Source organism: Acromyrmex echinatior, chromosome 12 (genome assembly GCF_024713525.1).
Source record: "Acromyrmex echinatior isolate Ae372 chromosome 12, ASM2471352v2, whole genome shotgun sequence".
Lineage (NCBI taxonomy): Eukaryota > Metazoa > Arthropoda > Insecta > Hymenoptera > Formicidae > Acromyrmex > Acromyrmex echinatior.
Genome location: NC_141863.1, coordinates 7,002,979 through 7,020,763, shown reverse-complemented (window position 1 = coordinate 7,020,763; position 17,785 = coordinate 7,002,979). Strand labels below are relative to the sequence as shown.

At 32.1% G+C, this 17,785-nt stretch overlaps 2 protein-coding genes and 1 long non-coding RNA gene across 7 annotated transcripts in view; 1 reads left to right on the top strand and 2 right to left on the bottom strand.

The window, feature by feature from the left end:
• The first annotated feature begins 171 nt into the window (after window positions 1-171).
• On the top strand, window positions 172-2,827 carry Tctp (translationally controlled tumor protein). 2 transcript variants are annotated; one of them, XM_011058773.2, is made up of 5 exons: window positions 173-331; window positions 712-782; window positions 894-1,081; window positions 1,485-1,758; window positions 2,376-2,827. In XM_011058773.2, the coding sequence occupies exons 1-4, from the start codon at window positions 304-306 to the stop codon at window positions 1,714-1,716; spliced, it is 519 nt and encodes a 172-aa protein (XP_011057075.1). In that variant the 5' UTR covers window positions 173-303; the 3' UTR covers window positions 1,717-1,758; window positions 2,376-2,827. The 2 variants fall into 2 exon arrangements, with proteins under 2 accessions (XP_087267793.1, XP_011057075.1); XM_087411667.1 differs by lacking the exon at window positions 2,376-2,827 and having other exon boundaries at window positions 172-331; window positions 1,485-1,760.
• LOC147907784 (uncharacterized) lies at window positions 2,624-5,844 on the bottom strand. Its single transcript, XR_015546859.1, has 2 exons — window positions 3,554-5,844; window positions 2,624-2,889 (listed from the first exon to the last, which is right to left on the bottom strand). It is a non-coding gene; the product is annotated as an uncharacterized LOC147907784 (long non-coding RNA).
• A 3,153-nt stretch (window positions 5,845-8,997) lies between these two features.
• Window positions 8,998-17,785, bottom strand: part of usp (retinoid X receptor ultraspiracle) — a 102,475-nt gene continuing 93,687 nt past the window's right edge. For all 4 annotated transcript variants that reach the window (XM_011058787.2, XM_087411647.1, XM_011058784.2 and 1 more), the window contains 3 exons: window positions 13,928-14,231; window positions 12,174-12,496; window positions 8,998-11,748 (listed from right to left, as the gene is read on the bottom strand). In XM_011058787.2, the coding sequence (XP_011057089.1) occupies window positions 11,475-11,748; window positions 12,174-12,496; window positions 13,928-14,231 (901 nt within the window). In that variant the 3' untranslated portion in view covers window positions 8,998-11,474. The remainder of the gene's footprint in view (window positions 11,749-12,173; window positions 12,497-13,927; window positions 14,232-17,785) is intronic.

The window sequence follows — 17,785 nt, the reverse complement described above, 5'->3', positions numbered from 1 at the left end:
TTTTTGGAATCATTTCACCTTTGTTGTTTATCAGTTAAATAAAGAAAAATGATGCTCACGAGCGGTGCGAGCATGAATTGGACCGTAATTTATGAATATCGCCCTTAGAAATCCTGGATTCTCACCAGATGGCGAAACGATACATGAGTTAAAACTGAGTGTTCGACTTCGACGCTTCGACCCCGCCAGATCATCACCATTCACCAAGAACGCCAGAGTCTCCTTCTTTTCCGGTACGCTCTTTTGGGTGACCGTGTCTTGTTTAGTTTTTAGCTGCAGTTGAATCTTTCTCCATCTTCCACTATGAAGATTTATAAAGATATTTTCACCGGTGAGTAAATAAGAAACGGCATCCGCGATCACACAAGCCAAATATTTTTCATTTTCGTTACTGAGACACAATAAAATACCTACATGATAATAGCATTTCACAGCGATATTTAAACATATTGAAAAATATTTCTGTAGCCTTTCTCTGCGCGAAATTACACTCAGGCTTCGATGTTTTACGACAAATTAGCAAGATTATTATATTAATAATTCAGTTTTCCTATAAAATGACTATTAAATTTCTAACCTCTCCACGTGTTCTGGAAAATTCGTAGGATTGCAGGAGCAATATACTCGTTTAGTTATAAAATTATGGAATCTATACTCCATCCAAAATAAGATGTTTAAGTCTAGAATTACAAAATTTTGTATATATTTTAGGAGATGAAATGTTCTCTGATACCTACAAAATCAAGCTGATAGATGATGTATTATATGAAGTATATGGGAAGGTATATATCTCTCTCTCTCTCTCTCTCTATATATATAATATATATATATATGTATATATTTATGAAGTGTAAAGAGTAATGGCATAACATTTTTTAAATTAATTATTGTAGTTAGTTACTCGTAAGGCGGGTGATGTTGAAATCGCTGGTTTTAATCCATCTGCCGAAGAGGCTGATGAAGGTACAGACGAAGCGGTAGAATCTGGCGTAGATGTTGTATTGAATCATCGCCTTCAGGAAACATTTGCCTTTGGAGATAAAAAGTCTTATACATTGTACCTCAAAGATTACATGAAGAAGTAAGTATCTTTGTATATAGATTTCAATTTATTTGGCTGTAATAATAAAACAGTGAAAAATTCTACTATTGTATACAGTTGACTGAACTAAGAAAATATATCTTGTATCATGTTATTATTTATACATAACTAATAATTATTTATAAATAACTAATTAAAAATCCTGAGGATTAAGAAATAATTAAAAAGCTTTTAAAATTGATAAATTAAGATGAGTTATATTTGTATGGATTTTTTATTTATTTATATAAATAAAAATGTAAATTTATTTACAATATAACTTATATAAATTTATTTACAATATAACTTATATAAATTTATTTACAATATAATTTATGTACAATATTTATATACAATAATGTATTCTACAAACATAAATATATTTGTTAAATTCTTTTTATAGATTAGTAGCAAAGCTAGAAGAAAAGGCACCTGATCAAGTAGATGTCTTTAAGACAAAGATGAACAAAGTCATGAAGGACATCTTAAGCCGGTTCAAAGAATTACAGTTTTTCACCGGTATTTCAATGGACATCGATGGAATCGTGGGTCTCATGGAATACCGCGAGATCGATGGCGATTCCGTGCCAGTATTGATGTTCTTCAAGCATGGTCTTGAAGAAGAAAAGTTCTAAGTATCTAATCTTTAGATACTGAATAAATTCTGGATAAATTTTGTGAGTCATTCTTATTATTAATAGTAATAATTAATAGTATATAATTAATTAATAGTATATAATTAATTAATAGTAATAATTAATAATATATAGTTAGTGATATTAATAAATTATTAATTAATATTAATATTAATAATAATTATTATTAGAATAAAATATTAAGAATTTATCCTATAAATAAGATATACATGTAAATATTCGTGACCAACACGTTTTATCTGTGTTTGTCACTGCACGAACATGTTAGATCAAATTGGAAATAAGATTCTCGCTACGACGACTTTCTAGGCGTAGCGTTTACTATTAACCAGACATCTTTATAATGCAAAATCTTATTTCGATTCAAAGTCCATTGTCAGAAATGTAGATCTCTTTTGCATATGTCCACTGATAGATAGAAACTAATTTTTAACGCTATCGTGCCGAGTTTTTTTAACTGCCTATTATTAGAAAGTGTTGTCATGGCAAAGATATCTTCGATGGTTATTACTGCTTGGTAGATTTGAACCCTAATCTTTGGCACTGAAAGCAGCCAAGCGACTCTATACCACAATTGTCACATCATTTTGACTAAATGTTGATCGTGAATGACTAATCTTTACTTTTTTTTTTTTCAGGTAAACTGGAAATCAAGACTGCACACATGCTGGAAAGCTGTGAAATTTAGTTAAAAATGTGAAACAAATAGTTCAACTTCCAATCTTAATTTTTAACTTACATTAAATAAAATCTCCATTAGCGACTATTTCTTGATGAAATAATTGTACATACTCTGTAACAACTTTCCCTCTGAGGGAAAGTGGCAATATAATTCTTGAAGACGATATGCGAACAATTAGTTGCGAAAAATGTAACAATGTATTCGTTTTTGTCCTTTTTTATTTTAGACAATTTTATTTATGTATAAACAAAATGGAAGATGGGGAAAGAGAACTTGCAGTGATGGACTCACATCAGTGACGTAAAGTGTTTACAATTATGTTAACATCCGTAATTAATTGTCAATGAACAACAATTTCTGAACTATATTCGACTTTATGTCCATCATAAATAAAAAAATTTTCCATAATTTTTATTTCATTTACTTTCCACAATTGTATTTATTTGTAGCCTCCGTTCCTTAATTCCTCCCTGTAGGTAATGAATGTAATGTATGTAATTTACGTAAGCTATATCACATAATTTAAAAACATCCAAGAATTTTTATATATATATAAAATTTTACGAAATACGGAAATTTATCGTATGCTTCAAGAAATATTATTTTATAAAACAAAGAAAAAAGAGGGCTACGAATCAAAAATCATATAACACAACATGACAATTGCAAACGCTGCAACATTTTTGTACGAGATACTTTCATATGATGAAAAAACACGTTTATACATAGTTTCATAAGTTTTGAATTATTATATAAAATAAATATGATAACTTATGAAAAGAAGAGCATAAAAATCACCGCACAAGATATTGTTTGTGATATTTAATTATCATTACATTAATAAAATATTAGATGTTTTAGCCACAATCTGACCATCTTCAGTAAATTCACAATATTCTTAAAACGCAGAATTATATATATCTGACATTAAATTCAACCGTCGTGTAATATAACTATGTATAAACGTGTTCTTTCATCTTGTGAAGGTACATCATACAACAATGTTACAGCTCTAATTGTCATATTGCGAATTATGTAGAACAAGAATTTCCAGATTCTAATTTAAAAAATTAATCTATCATTAATCTATCATTAATATCTTTTAGTCGAAATGTATGAGAATAGAATCGTTACCTGTTTTACAGCAAAAAAATGATGAATCTCAAGTATCCTTTACACAGATGGAAATTTGTCGTGACATTGTGTGTTATTCTTTGTCATATCATGTATGTTACCACTATTTATATATATGTATCAGAAGTTTAGATTGTTCTAGAATTATTTATTAAGTGTGAGAGAGATCTTTCTTTAGAAAAGGCAGATAAACATCGGACAAACCTTCAATGTCACTTTGCTTATTGATATTTATTATTTAGCTTTTTATGTATATCATTTCAGAAATTCTTCTTTTCAATAATGATTGTTCGGTGTCTAAAATTCTGATATTATCCCAATCCAATTCGTGCATCTCATTCAACTGGTGACGTGAACCTACTGAAATCTCCGAGGTGGATCTTCTTATGTCCTTATGTTCTTTTATTCGAGTTTTTAATTTCCTTTTTGTTTGACCAACATAAGAAGACTCACAATTTAAATAATTTATTTTATAAACTACTCTACAATGTCCTCTTTACGCACAAAGGATCTTTTCTAGTTTTAATGAATCTATTCATCTTATTTATCGGTTTGTAAGCGATATTAAAGCCTTGAATATGTGATAGTTTTTTAAATTTTTCCGATACTTTACTTAAATATGGTATTATGAAAAACTTTTTATTTAAATTAGAATTAGAGTCGCTTTCATTATTGTTGTACTCATTATTTTTATCTAAATTCGTTCTATTTTTTAAAGTTTTAATTCTATTTTTTATTGTTGAAAAGATGAATTTAAGAGGATAACCATTCATTAACAGAGTGTGAATTAAGTCAGAGATGTTTTTTTCCTGAAATTTTGGATGGGATAAAAGCAATATTCTATCTAATTGCCCGATGATTACCTCCCTTTTATGTACTAACGGATGATTCGAAAAATAATTTAAATATCTCCCTGAATTAATAGGTTTTTTGATAAATATCGAAGATGATTCTTCCTTCTTGTCTCATTAGTTTTATGTCTAAAAAATTAATGCCGTTTTCATCGCCAAAGTCAATTGTAAATCTTAGCCTTTCATGATATGAATTAAACAAGTCCGGAACATTCTTCACTTTATCTTTATGCATCGCTAATACAATCAACATAACGGAAATAAAAAGATGAGATAATATTATTAGTAGTAATAATTTCTTGTTCTAATACTTGTAGAACAATATTCGTCGATATAGGGAACAATGGAGAGCCCATTGGCATGCTAAAAATCTGTCTAAATATTTTTTTGTCGAATTTAAAAAATGTAGAATTAATTATAATAATTGCTTTAATAAACTCATGAAAAGGAATCGAAGTCTTGTTTTCAATCAAGTTTACAATATCAAAACTGTTTTTTACATAACCGAAACTCTCCTTGTTATTATTGTCTATAATATCTTTTAGGAAGGTCGTCAATGGATAAAAAGCATTGTTTATACAGCTAACTATCATTCTCAGGGGATGACCTTCCTTATGAATTTTTGGCAGTCCCTTAAATAGCCTATAAATATGATAACACAGAATGTAAAAAAATAAAAGAAACAGAAATGTTTTAAGTTAAAGATTCAACATAGAAAGCTAGCAGACGTTTCGATTGCGATCGGATCATTTTCAATGTTAAAAACATACATGATAGTTACAGTCGGAAAAGGAAACAAAAATATAATATCTATTTAGATTTGATGCTGGTAACAAGAAAATGAATATTATAATGTATATATTTATAATATATAATGGAAAAAGAACGTACGTATAATAAAAGCTATTTGCAGTCAATTATTGTTTCAAGCATTGCAGTCAAGCAAGTTTCTTACCTATATCCAACATTTCACTGTAAATTAGCATTTTCTATTACTAAAAAGTTCTATTACCTTAAAAAGTTTTATAAAGAGAGGAAAGAACAAGTTAGAATTGCTTTCTAATTAAAATGTAGTCTATAAGATCTCATGTGATGATTGCGAGGCTAGCTATGTTGGCCAAACCAAAAAAAAATTGAGTACGAGGATACGTGAACATATTTCAGATATTAACAAAAAAAACGGATTCTCTATCGGTCATTTCTGATCACTGTATAAATCTTAATCACAATTTCAGATGGAAGTTTAGATATTAGACAGTGAATCTCTTCATATAATATGAGATTGATATCTGAAATGGTACATAAAAAGACAAAAACAAGGCTTAAATAGACAAAACGACACAGAATCTTTGCCTAAATCCTATCTACCTATTGTGTGTGTGTGTGTGTGTGTGTGTGTGTGCGTGTATCACATTGCACTTTCCATACACACATGTGTGTGTGTGTATATATATATATATATATATATATATATATATACACACACACACACATACATGTATATATAAACAATCATATTATACATTTGTTCATCATAAATCGAACGACTGTGTGAAAGATATGACCTTTTAGCTGCTTCATAAGCGGAAGTATGATATACGAAACCTCTCTGCCTCTAATAATAGTTAATAAATACATTGCAAAAAGGAAAATTTAATTGATTATCACTCATTTATTTTCGTCATAAGCATAGAATGTGAGTAAAGATTTAAAGGGCGGGTCTGTAAATGGTATAAAAATATGAGTTTTTTTCAGTTCATAAAAATATTATATTTAGATAAGTCAGAATAGACGATCTATCTCTTGGCGCGAAACCGTACATTATATTTCTTTACTCAGGGATTGTTACTAGCCATACTGTTGTACAAGTACACTCATAGCATCACTCCCCTTGTTTTGCACATGCTTGCCCTCAACAATTTCTCATCCTTTCTTACTCTCAGTCTCTCTCTCTTTCTCTCTCTCTCTCTCTCTCTCTCTCTCTCTCTCTCGCTTACTTTTTTCATCAGGATCTCTCTCTTACATTTCTACATATTTTATTTATACCCTCATCTCTCGCTTTCTGTGTGTGAATATATTACTCTTATTCTTCCTAAAACATTCGCTCTCCTCACCTGAGAACTCGACGCCTCCATACGTGATACTTTGCACATTGCCGTACCGTTATATTTGAAAAAAGGTGTACGTTTTACATTTACAAAAGCGTATTTCTTAATAGTTTAGTAGTAAATATAGTATAAGTTATGTAGACAGATTTTTTTCGTAATCTACAATGGATGCGCAAATCAAGAAACGTCTCGTTAACTTAACAAAATTGTAACTTACAGCTTAAAAAAGATAGAATTGGACTCTTGAAGGATGTACATACATACATATATGCACATAAAAAATATATATGTATATATAATATATATAATAAATATATATAAATATGTATATTATAAATATACATAATATATTAATATATATGTAAGATACATATTATAAATGTATATATTCATGTGCACATATATATAATTAATTATATTGCTTTGCTATCTACGGAGCACAACCATATATAGTGTCGTTGGTTATTAAAGCCAGTGAAATAAATTAATATCAATTTGCGACAAAGTATCGTACAATACGCCTCATCCCTCCGTAATAACGCAAGCAAGGGAGACATCAAAAGTCGCGATACTTTAAAAATTCAACGAAACAGTAGCGAATTATATCGGAGACTTTGTATAAAAAAAAAAAGAAAAGAAAAGCGATGTTTTATAGGCATTCGTATGCGCGCCGATTAACGATTATCCGTAAAGTGGAATGTTACATTCAACATTTATCGACAATACAATTACAATTCACGAAGTATCCAATCGGCTTTGCAATCGGAGTGTTTTTCTAGTGTCGTCTACGATATTTAAATATCCCTTGTCGTCCTCGCGCGAGAGAATAGTCTAATGTCGAAATTATTAACAAACTATTGCGTGCGTTATTTGCACGTATATAAATGTGCACTCTCTCTTCTGCGCGGGCCAGAAGAAATAATTAAAAAAACGACCCATTCTCCGCGGAGTATATCGCATTTTTATGATAATTATTCGAAATAATATTTGATCATAATGGCAGTCATACAAGAGTTAACTTATTAATTTTCTTAATTAGAGATTGCCCATACGTAAATTGTACGACGTTTATACATAGATTGTAATATACTGGCTTACAGTTTAGCTCGTTAAAGGTACGGTATTTTTAGTAGGACACCTGCTACTATTTTTCTTGTTAAGTTGAGTATACCTTACGCGCTTGATAAGAGTAAACGGTATATTATTAACATTATCGGTACCATTATTACTATTATCATTATTATTGTTATTTATTACTATTATTATTATTATTATTATTAAACTTATTTGTACTGATCTATGTAGAATGGGTGCGTAGAGAAAGGGGTTTCGGTATGCTATGAAAAGATGCCCTGTCGTTTGCTCTTTAAATACTAGAGTGACAGAAGAAGTTAGGATTTTACAAGTTGAAGTATATGTTAATCAAATGTTGAAATTATTGAAAGGACAGAGAGAAAGAGAGAAAGAAAAAGGGACAGCATGCAATCAAAAATATATATCCAGGATTTGCATAAGTACAAGACGTAAAAGCAAAGAAAATACAACAGATACGAAAATAAAATGTGATATCCATTGCTGTTCTACTGTACAGAGAAAGATTACACAGCGCACCCAATTCTTCCACTCTAGGACACTGTTACTAGATAAGACTGTTACTACACACGATTTGAGCATCGTACCATTTCAATGATACTTCAAAGAAGTATGGCAAAAGCAGTTTAAGTTTTATATTAAAGTATACTCGGTACACACACACACGATCCAGCATTTTTTTTTCCCAATACGGTGCTTCGCGAAAGAAGCTCAGTGTGTTAATTATGCTTTAGTAAAACATCACGGCATTCCAAAGACCACACTCTTGTAAAATCCTCTTACCTTATATAATGTATCTGATCGCAGGACATAGAGCTCATTTAATCTGTTATTTATCTTTGTTAACGCTTTTTTTTTCTTTTTCCTGATCACTACTGAGGTTGTTGCATTTGTATTTGTGAAATAATTCGGTTTATATATATTCATATATTATTTATATATATGTATAGATATATTTCCGTTTTTTATAACATTTATATATTTATATGAAACTTCATTCACAGGTAGCTTCATTCGCGCCCTCCAATCTTAATGGTCACTTACAGCATTGTTTTTATATTTTGTGAGGAATTTGAAGAGGTGATCGCTAGTCGCGCGATTGTTCAGAGGTAATTTTGGTCAGGTGCTTCGTCAATAAAAGTATTGAAGTAACAATTGTACAATCAAATGATAAGTTTGGTAATAGAATCTTGCTCTTTAATCTGCGCCCCTACTTAAAATCAAGAATGACTTGAATTCATATATATATAATAAAAAATTAAAAAAGTCGATTTACATACTCGATATTGCTCCTTGCACATCAGCATTAATGTATCATTAAATATAACTCGTCTTCCCTGAATAATCAAAAATGCTAAAATAGGCATCTGAAATGAATAGTAACTCCAGCATGTTATAAAAAAAATTATGAATTTAATATTGTGTTTGTTTCCCACGGTACGCATAACATTAAAAACTCTCATCAAGTAGATAACAATAACCAACAACTAACAATCGTAGGCATTCACGCAAAAATAGAAATATGTTTAATAATATACAATAATATTATCATAATTTATATTATTGAAGTAAGTATGATCATTCCCTTACTATTTCTAGAGTAGTAGAGTAAATCGTATCAATGATTAGAGCTGAAAGAGTCCGAAAAGTATCAAATGTTTTGTACAACATTCGTAAAATGATGAAATGTTATTTCATAATAATTTTATTTAAAATAAAAAAATAATTTTACATACATCTGAACGCTTTCATTTTACAACATAATTGCATCAAGTCATTAATAATTATAATTATCAAACTTCATAAATTCGTTAAAAATATGGATACGTATAAATCTAATATCATAAACGTTTACGTATCTCTATTAAATGAACAAATCATTATTATACAATATTATACATCTAAAAATTTTTTCCAAACGAAGAACCGAGTCAACGCAATGATGTTGACATAAAACTATTAAAATTTGACTATCACATAAATTATGTCGTTAATCCAATTTCTCCACGAGTAGAAATAGTTAACAGATAGAATAATAATTAACAGTCTCGAGAAAAATATATATATATGTATATATACGCGTTTTGTACACATCTTTATATATCTAATAACATTTAAATTTAGAAAATAATCCGCTGAGCAAACATTTGCAGATGCTCCGCTAATTTACAAATTCGTCGGATCCATCAGCTCACATCATGTGATACACAATTCTGTAAATTACTAACAACGAGAGTAGGGTTCTATCTTAATTCTGTGTCCACGATCAGTTAATTCTTATCGTATGCTAGATTTTTATAGTATAATTATACTCGCAAATATTTCTTTTTTTTTTTTCAAAGATTCGAGAGCTCCTGTATCTTTGTTTTTATCTGCTTTCGTGCATTAAACATTTTCCGGGGGAAAACAAATCTCACTGTCGTAAAAACTATGATAAAAAAAATTTTTATACTCTCTCTACTCTATTTGCTGCCATGTCAAATTTGTACCAGACACAGAAGACAGCATTCCAGTACTGCAAAGTATACGCGTAGTAAGAGTTTGTCATAACATTAAATCTAAATGTTAAAAGATTAACGAAGAAGATCCGAGTATATATCTGAGCGTGCGTTTTACCAAAAAGAAATAGAGATAAACGGAAACCCTAACACCTTGAAAGTAAATACTTTGCACGCTCCGACGTCACATTTGTTGCACTTCTGATACTTCATTATGGACACATGCTGCATAAAAAAGGGGGCTTATCATGCGTATATTTAATTTAATTAATATTGAATTAGTAAGTTCGTTTCTTTCCTATACTCTAAAATACAAAACAATAAATTATCGTTAAACTTGCGCACTGAGCGTAAGGAATACGCATTGATGCAAGTATGTATGTATACATATCTATATGCAAATAGTGGCTCTTTAAAGTAACGATCCGAATCGAGGCAGAGTTGGAATGTAAAGGTGTCCGAGAACTCGCGAGCACAGACAAAATCGCGTCTTCGTCAAGCGTCCGCCGTCAAAAATGAGATCGCCGAGGCAATCGGTGACGTTGTCAAGAAAGAGAGACGAAAAAGATAAAAAAAAAAGAGAGAGACCGAAAAGTAACAAAGTGCAAAAATAAAAAAAAGAAACTTAATAATTCTAGGAACTTCTGTGAGACTGTGAAAGTTGCGGTCCGACGAAGACGCGATGTCTGTCCGAAACAAGGATCGATCGGCACGAAACATCATGTGAGACACGATCTTCGCTCGGATGATGGCACGACACATGTCGCAGGCTAAAGAGGCAGCGCGATTGTGATTAACAATATTTTATAATAGAGATAGAGAATTCCCTCTATCTGATCGCAACAAATTCAACCGGTTTGAGAAATTAACTAATTATCGATCGACAACATCGAAGTTTGTATTATGCAGATCGTAGTTATCTACCACGTTCAAATTGTGCTCAGATGTTGACGTGTATACAAGCCATACAAAACGCACAGACGCATATACACGCTATCTTGCAATACGTGCATTGCGTCGTCGGCCAGTAAGACCGCCTCCTTACGCTGGACATAAGAGTCGCTAAGCTCTAACAAAAATATAAATAACAGGGCGAGGGGAAAAACTGGGAAGAAGGGAGGGAGGAGACAGGGATGGCGATAAAGAGAAGTAAGTAAATTCCACCTCGCTCGACACACGGATAGTCTATACTGCGACGCGAAAAGGCGGCGCAGTACAGAAATCGTTGCATCTCGAATGCGAAACTCGACTCGAATGCGGGTCCTATCCTCTTTCGTCGTCATCGTCTTCTTCTTCTTCGACGTCCTCTTATGTCCTTTACTTTACTTTTTTACAAATCGGTGTGCCCCAAAACGCGGCACACCTTCTGCTCCTAAAGATCCGACGGTGATTCTAACATTTCCGCAAAGAAGTTTTCGACACACACTTCGCCGATTAACTTATAAAAGAACTGGTGCTCGGCCGATTTGAGACCGATCGAACGGATGGATGGTAGGCGAAGCAACAGCTTGGCGAATCTGCCGGGGTCGTCCGGACAGTTCACACGAGTGTACTCTTCTAGAGCGGCGTAAATCTTCTCACGCAACAAACTGACTTCTTGGATGGACTTGATGCCTCGCACGTCAGGATTGAAGAGGATAATGGATCTGCATATCGAAAAACGATATCAATATTAAATCAAAAGTTTCATTCGTTAATTGGTTTAGCTTGTATTAAGAAAAAAGAGAAAAAATGAAGGAATTAAGAAAAGAAAAATGTGTGATAGCAGAGACATTAATAGATATTCGTTTTCGTTTTACATTTAATCAATTGTCAGGCTCACTAAAAATTCATTAGCCCTGTTGGTCTATTCGACTTTATTTGACTCAAAATGTAATTCATCTTCTCAACTAATAGAATTTATTAAAAAATTTTTTTAATAAATTCGATATTTGATGACTTGGTCTATTAATAGTAAGATATTTTTTGTGAAAATTATATTTTTTATTTTTTAATCATATTGATCCAAATGATCGTACAGTAAATTTTAATAGATCAGTAGAATTAAATATTAGTCTCGCCAGTTCCTCACCTAAGACATCCGAGTTCGGTTTTGTCTACTTTCATTTCGCGCATCTTCGACACCAACTCCGAGATCACTCGGTCGAAAATTGTGACCACACCCGCTTGTAGCGCCGAATGTCGATGTACCGCGGCGCCTGTTGTCAGAATGATACTATCCTTCGTATCAATAGAACGGTGAGAGAAGGCGGCTATTAGCAGCTCGTTCCAGCCAGCATTGAGCAGGTGTACCTGATCCGCTACCGGTAACGACGTAAAATGCGGGATGTGCTTCGCCCATGCCACTAGCTGGTAGAGTTGCTGTTTCGTGGCATTGCAAAGGTGTACTGCGGTCTGCGCATTACAAGATTTCAGATTAGCCAAGGAGATGACAAAACAAAACAGAGCGCTGTAAAGAATCACTAATGACGATTACGACATCAAAATTTCGTAGAATGATAGGTACTTGCCCAATCCGATTTTTTCACATATCTCTTTACGCCTAAATTTCATTCTAATTCTACTATATATTCTTTACATGTCGCTCTTTTAAAAGTGTAACTTGAAAAACATGAGTTATTACTCTGAATGAGTTATATAGATAAATATTACCCCCCATCAAAAGTAAATTAATTTCATAAAAATTATAAAAATCATAACAACTTGAAAACAATGATTTTTAAGGATTGTAAAACAAAAAATGACAATTAATTATAATTAAGAATAATTTTTTTTGCTTATATTATTTGATTAGTCAATAATTTTCAAGTTGAAAAATATTTTTTCCTCTTTCTGAGAGGTTTAATTTTTTAGTTGTGTCACTTTTAGAGTAGGAGAGCGTATTAAAAATGTAAAATTTTGAAATATCGAATATTATTATTATTATTACATAACATTTAACATTTAACAAATTAAAAAAGAAGATCAAAACTTATTTTCCTTTATTTAATTAAGGAAAATATAGTAGGGAAATACTTTTAAGTATATATAAAATCTCGATAAAAGTTACACTTTTATAAAGATATCACTTTTATGACAGAAATTCACGCTGATTATAATCTAATAAATCCATAATTAGAATAACGTATAATTCCATAAGAGAGCGATTGATTTGTAGTTAAAGTCCAGTTCAATCTCTATTCTTATTCGTGTATATCTTGATGTTATAACTAACTATATAACTGCAGAGTATTAAAAATTGTGAGTGAAGGAGATAAATTGAAACTCGTGTAGCAAACAATAAATTAATATATACGTAAATTTAAAATTTGTACAAGATTATTTTTATGAATAATATATTCTCTACGATATTCTAATTGCGACTTACATCTTTAAACAATCATTTCGTTATTACTACATATCTATACTGTTAGAACTGCTTCCTTTATGTAAATGGTACGTTCCTTTAGACTGCTTCCTTTATGTAAATGGTACGTTGTTATGAACAAAATTAAAAGTAATGAATGATTTAACTGAAAATTAAGTTACAGTTAAGTAATTACTTAAATGTAATGAACGTGTATATTAAATTTAATAAATTTTGATGAAAAATATATTAAATTTCATGTACATGTACACAAAATATACTTTTCAATTATAAATACATTAAATTTAATTTAATGTAATGTCATGAAATTGAGTTCAAATTGTGTAACTTAAATTTAAATTTTAGGAAATTTTTAACAGTGAAAAATTTCCGCTTTATTTCTTTCTGTCAGAAGGAGATACGTCTATACGCGATAAACATTGACACGACGCCTTCATCACGGATGTGTATATATTTACCTCGTAATTTCCCTGCTCTATCTTACACTCGATCCATTTCTCCGCTTCAAGGATGCGTTCGATCGGCATATCCGCATGCAAACTGCTCGTGCTCTCTACCTCGCTCTGATCCCGCTCCTTGGTGCGTTGACGTTCCTCTTGTACTGCTTCCCTCTTCATCCCCATGGCCAGGCACTTCTGGTACCGGCAGTACTGGCAGCGATTTCTCTGTCGTTTATCGATGATGCAGGATTTCTCCTCGCGGCAGGCGTACGACAGATCCTTACGTACAGTCCTTTTGAAGAATCCCTTACATCCCTCGCAGCTGAAAAGACGAATTTGTTTCAGATAATGATAATATAACGCAGCATTACACGCTGCGGTTTAAAATTTAATGATTTTCCCTGATGCTTTCAATAATATTTTGAAATTTTTAATTTCGTCCTGATTTGAAATTTCACATAGCAATGTAAATTACTATTAATGTTGCTAACACTACTTGCATTTAACTATTAAGTTTATTTTAGAACCGCATAAATGTGATGCACATATATTAAACTTCTTTAAAGCCGAGAATTTTAATTGTTCAGAAAACTTGTCCCAGTTTTTACACGATTGTATTATTTTAAAATATTAGATTGTAAATAGTAGATTGAAAAATCACGACGCATTTTTCAGCTCAAAATTGTATATACAATAATTGATAATTTTTTTACGTACAGAAGACTACCAGCTGAAAAAAATGAAAAATTTTCTTCTCACTTTGTAAGTCTGTAACATGCCTAAAAAAATTTGAGAACAATTTCGACTATCGTAAAAGCTTGTAGCTTTCCCTGCAAAATTTAAAAATATTCCTATGATTTTTTGTTATTGAATTATTGTGGATTAAATAAAAGGAGTATTTTGACTTTAATTGCTCCTAACTCCGTTAAAAAAAACATCGTGACGTAATTATTAAAATAGATTCTTAAAGCTGAAACTTTGCTTTATCGAATGGTATAATTGAATGTATATAATGTAATGATATACATAAATTTGAATTAAAAATGTGACAAAATACGTCATGACTTTTGCGACAACTCAATAAAATCTGACCTTTAAAGGGCACTTTCCGAATGAATGTAGCTGAATGTGCCTTGAAAGATTAAAGAGAAAAAAAACTAATTTTTAAAAGTAAATTAAACAGGGTTGCCACAAATTCCTCATCTTAAAATTCCATAACTTCTCCCTGATTTTCAGACAAAATTTAATTATTTTTTCTAATGCTTAATATTTTGAAATTTTTAGTTTCGTCCTGGTTTTTAGAATTTAACATAGCAATGTAAATTACTTATTAATGTTGCTACTACTTGCATTTAACTGTTAAGTTGGTTTATTCCAGAACCGCGTAGGTGTGATGTACGCATATTAAAATTTTTTTAAAGCCGAGAATTTTAATTTTTCAACAAATTTTGCAAAATACCCTGACTTTTTCCTGACATTTCGCTGATTTCCAGTTTCGTGGCAACTCTGTTAAAGTATCGACCAGACTAAAAAAATATTACACGTTTATATATCATTGCGTCATTCACTTGAAAGAAATAAATCATGATCGAGTTTGCTCCAGCTGTGGTAACAAAATTATTTATCGTGTCATTACATTCTGTTATATCATAATTAATTGCAATCATTCTATTTTATAAATCGCGATACATTTATTATAAATTATACTCCACTTTCATTTCGATTCTCAAAGTGAATTTCAGAATCATTAAGTACCACTATCGCGATGTGTGTTCCACGCAGTTATAGCTTAAATATTTTTTAATAATAAAACTTAAAATAAGAGAATTACATTTTATGTTCATTTCGATTTCAAAAGCAAACGTCAGAATCGGATGAGCGCAATTAAGTTTTTTTGCTCAAACTCTGATTTAAGAAGAAACGCAAGAAGTTTCAAAGTAAGAGGGATTGTAGGAAATTAATGTTGCGTCACGGGATAATCATGTTGTCTTATCCACTCGAAAGGTGAATCACGACAGAGTGTCTCGTATTTCGCGACAGCGTGACGACTCAAGTCCATCGAACGATTTGTTGGCACTCTTCTCCGTCACATTCTCACATCAGTTTCTCCGACCTGAAGATGCATTGGAACGAAGTGTCGCGAGTTTTACGACTTCTCGCGTGCAATTCTTACAGCGAGCAGCTGTCGGGAACAATACCACGCAAAAATAAAAGATCGGTCGGCCTCGGTCCATCATCGGAAATGGATCTGCTAACGTAATCTTATGCAAAGCACCTCAGAATGTTGTTTATTGACGTTTGGCGATGAAATTATCGACATAAACAGCGCTATATGTGCATAGAAATTGTAAATTATTTTCGGCGGTGTAATAAATTTTCACAGCCAACACATTTTCTTTCCATCGCTTTCGGAAATCGCGAACGATATTTCGATCATCGCCTCATTCAGCTCACGGTTGTTGTCGCCGAGTTCGCGATCATCAACGACGACGTGAGTCACGGCTCCGTTCCTCTCAGGGTCGTCGTTTTTAAAGTTTTGGAACTTCTCCAGAAATCCCTCCCGTTAAGATTCAGAAAATTCGAACGGCGAATTTCGCCAGTGAATTTATTTTCGCCGTGAAAACATCGTATCGTGTATTTTCGCACCGGCGACGGCGAAAGATTTCGCGGGAAATGCTTTTTCTCCTCCAGTGACAACGGAACGACGCCACATATTCCGAAAATGCTGTATCCTATCCAGCGCAGAACAAACAGTGGCATTAAATTCCGCTGTCATCTGCTAAACGTGAATAAAGCAGTATGCGGCGGAAGATACACAATGTGACGTCTTCGCCGAGCATGAATAGTGGAGATGGAGTTAACGTAAGATTCAGCTTTAAACAACGGGATTTGGAAAGTAAAGTCGAATTTCTCTGCGTGTCAACTCCTAAGATCTGTTTTTGTAACTCAACTAGTATACACTTGTTGTACATGGAAAGAACAGTTTTGCTAAAATATCTAAAAAAAGCTGATATAGAATCGAAAATAATTTTATTAGACCATCAAAGGAATTATAGAACGCTCAAATGTTGGTGGCAACGCTCCGAAAAATTTTAGCATTCTATAAACAACCAGTTTAAGCTACATTTCGATATTTAAATAAAATTATTTTTAGATCTATATATAGTTAAATTTATAAATATTTTTAGATACTTCGATAAAATCTTCTGTGTGACGATACTGCAAAAGATTTGAAAATTTAACAATCAGTTTAAAAGCGTTCTACATAAATATCTTTATAATCCAAGTAAAATTATTTTCAGATTTAGCTTAAGTTTTTGGATATTTCAGCAGAACCGTTTTTTCCAACTAATTTAAAATAAAATAGAGATATTTGAAGATTGATAAAAGCGAGATAGAAAGTTTTAGTGCAGAGACAAAGAAACAGATTTTCAGTCGCGTCCCTCGCGTTCCTCGTGGAAAAACGAGCGATTGCATTTATTTGAGTGATTCTTAACGCGTTTCCTGCAAAATTAATTGCGCAGTCAACGCTGCTAAAAGCTACTGGGAGCGCAATACATTATTCGCGCGACGAGACGTTTGCAACGGAACAGCGGAGGCGCATTCATAAAACGCATTCATGAGAATTTAAAGGTAAATCAAACGGCGCGCCGTACGTTGTCTGATTTTCTGGCAGAGCTCTCTGCGTCTACGCAGGCAAGTCGTGTTCTGAGGAGACAAACGATACGGCGCGCTAATCTCGTGGATTTTGCAGAGCGTCGATGGATAAACGTCTATTGAGATGTCGTATTTTATGAGATGCGTCATCGTACTGTCATGTAATCTCAAACGTGCGCTACCATTGATAAAGCACGTGCAAATGGGGGGCGTTAAATA

What these genes read in the sequence shown, in the direction of transcription:
- Tctp (XM_011058773.2), top strand. Translation starts at nt 304, where the DNA reads ATGAAGATTTATAAAGATATTTTCACCG. An exon ending in TTATAAAGATATTTTCACCG is followed by an intron (nt 332 to 711) that starts GTGAGTAAATAA and finishes TATATATTTTAG; the next exon opens with GAGATGAAATGTTCTCTGAT. An exon ending in TATATGAAGTATATGGGAAG is followed by an intron (nt 783 to 893) that starts GTATATATCTCT and finishes TAATTATTGTAG; the next exon opens with TTAGTTACTCGTAAGGCGGG.